The sequence below is a fragment of the Leptopilina boulardi genome, unplaced genomic scaffold, assembly GCF_019393585.1.
Source record: "Leptopilina boulardi isolate dan_hultmark-lab unplaced genomic scaffold, ZJU_Lbou_2.1 LbouV2_38, whole genome shotgun sequence".
Lineage (NCBI taxonomy): Eukaryota > Metazoa > Arthropoda > Insecta > Hymenoptera > Figitidae > Leptopilina > Leptopilina boulardi.
The window spans coordinates 3,082,752-3,084,447 of NW_026137951.1; the positions used below are offsets into that span (position 1 = coordinate 3,082,752).

The 1,696-nt window shown below is 21.5% G+C and overlaps 1 protein-coding gene across 1 annotated transcript; it reads right to left on the reverse strand.

The window, feature by feature from the left end:
• LOC127288078 (uncharacterized) lies at window positions 1–1,112 on the reverse strand. The gene is made up of 3 exons (XM_051315308.1): window positions 964–1,112; window positions 526–707; window positions 1–367 (listed from the first exon to the last, which is right to left on the reverse strand). The coding sequence occupies exons 1-3, from the start codon at window positions 1,013–1,015 to the stop codon at window positions 263–265; spliced, it is 339 nt and encodes a 112-aa protein (XP_051171265.1). The 5' UTR covers window positions 1,016–1,112; the 3' UTR covers window positions 1–262.
• Between the last annotated feature and the right edge of the window lie 584 nt (window positions 1,113–1,696).

The following is a 1,696-nucleotide window of genomic DNA, read 5'->3' on the forward strand; positions in this document are numbered from 1 at the left end:
ATTTGTTTTTTATTTTTTAATGAACTTTTAATTTAATTTATTTTCATACTGATAATTCTTTTGAATCATTGAAAAGATTAAAAATTAGTCATGTGTCTGGAACACAAATATATATATATATGTGCGAATATAATTTTGAATAAGCCGTAAAACTAATTTTTTATTATTAAAACATTACTTATTGTTAATAAATTTAAATATATTAATACAAAAAAATAAAAAATAATTTCAAATTGTTTATATAGTTAAAAAAAAATTATTTTTATTTGTTATTAGGATTGTTATCACAGTCAAGTGGGTGAATACATTTGCCATTTGTGTTTCTTCGAATGAAACCAGGTCGACAAATACAACGTGGAAATATTCCCTGAAAAATAGAATTTTTAATGTTTAATTAAAGAATATGTGAAAATTATAAGTATAAAAATAATTTTTCATCAATTATTTCGATTGTTGTTCATTAATAATAATTATAATAATTGAAAATCGAAAAATAAAAAAAAAAAATTTTTTTTTTTAAATTACCATTTTACAATTTTTTTCATTCATATCTCTTCCAAATAATGTGTCACAAGTTACATCACAATCTGATGTCCATGCAGCATCAATTAAAAATTCCTGACTGTCATCACATTTCTCCTCACTATAGAATTTATCTTCATTATCCCATTGCTCATTATCTTCATCCGAAGTTTCAATTTGCGAAACTTAAATTTTATATAAAATTAAAAAAAAAAATCAGTATCTAAAAAATTTTTTAGAAGATAGAAAAAAAAGCAAAAATGAATAGAATAGAAAAACGCTAAGTGCAAGTAGAACAAGTAAATTTTAAGTCAGACATACTTAAAAAAAATTTTTTTAACTTCAATTTTACACATTTATTATATTTTACAAAATTTCTTACTTCACGTATTATTAATCCCTCAATTGAGAGATATTTTTATGATTAAAATTTGTACTTACTCGATGAAACACTTAATAAAAGAATGAGAAAACAAAATATCGTCATTGTCATAAACAAATGAGATATGTTATGAAAATTGACAGAGAATGTAGTGTGTAATATTAATTTTTTCTTTTTTAATCGAACAAAATGACGAATCTTTTATAGATCGTTAAATGAAATCTTATCAGGCGAAAAATAAATTTATTTTTATAATCTCCAGCCATAACATGAGAAATAACACTCTGATGAAAATTGATTCATCTGCTTTTGTCTTATTGCGCATGTAAAAATTTAAAAAAAAATGATTATTGTACCATCTTTTTACAATAATTCATAATTTATTATTTATTATTTAATTTTAAAAATTATTTATATTTTTTTATATTATTACTACAAATTTTTATGATTAGTATTATTGTTGTTGTTTTTTTTTATTCTTTTTTATAATTTTTATGACTTTTTGTTCATTTTTATGGTTTTGTTGTTCCTCTTCGTTCCTTTTTTTTTGTTCTAGTTGTTGTTTTTCTTGTTCTTCTTCATTTTTACTCATATTTTGTTGTACTTTATATTCTTGTTGTTGTTCTTGTTTTTCTTCTTTCCTTCTTTATATTATTGTTGTTGATCTTGTTCCTCTTGTTCTTTTTCATTGTTATTTATATTTTGTTGTTCTTTACATTCTTGTTGTTGTTCTTGTATTTCTTCTTGCCCTTTTTGTTCTTGTTGTTGTTTTTGTTCCTCTTCTTGTTTTTT

What these genes read in the sequence shown, in the direction of transcription:
- LOC127288078 (XM_051315308.1), bottom strand. Translation starts at nt 1,015, where the DNA reads ATGACAATGACGATATTTTGTTTTCTCATTCTTTTATTAAGTGTTTCA. An exon ending in TTTATTAAGTGTTTCATCGA is followed by an intron (nt 708 to 963) that starts GTAAGTACAAAT and finishes ATAAAATTTAAG; the next exon opens with TTTCGCAAATTGAAACTTCG. An exon ending in ATGAAAAAAATTGTAAAATG is followed by an intron (nt 368 to 525) that starts GTAATTTAAAAA and finishes TCTATTTTTCAG; the next exon opens with GGAATATTTCCACGTTGTAT.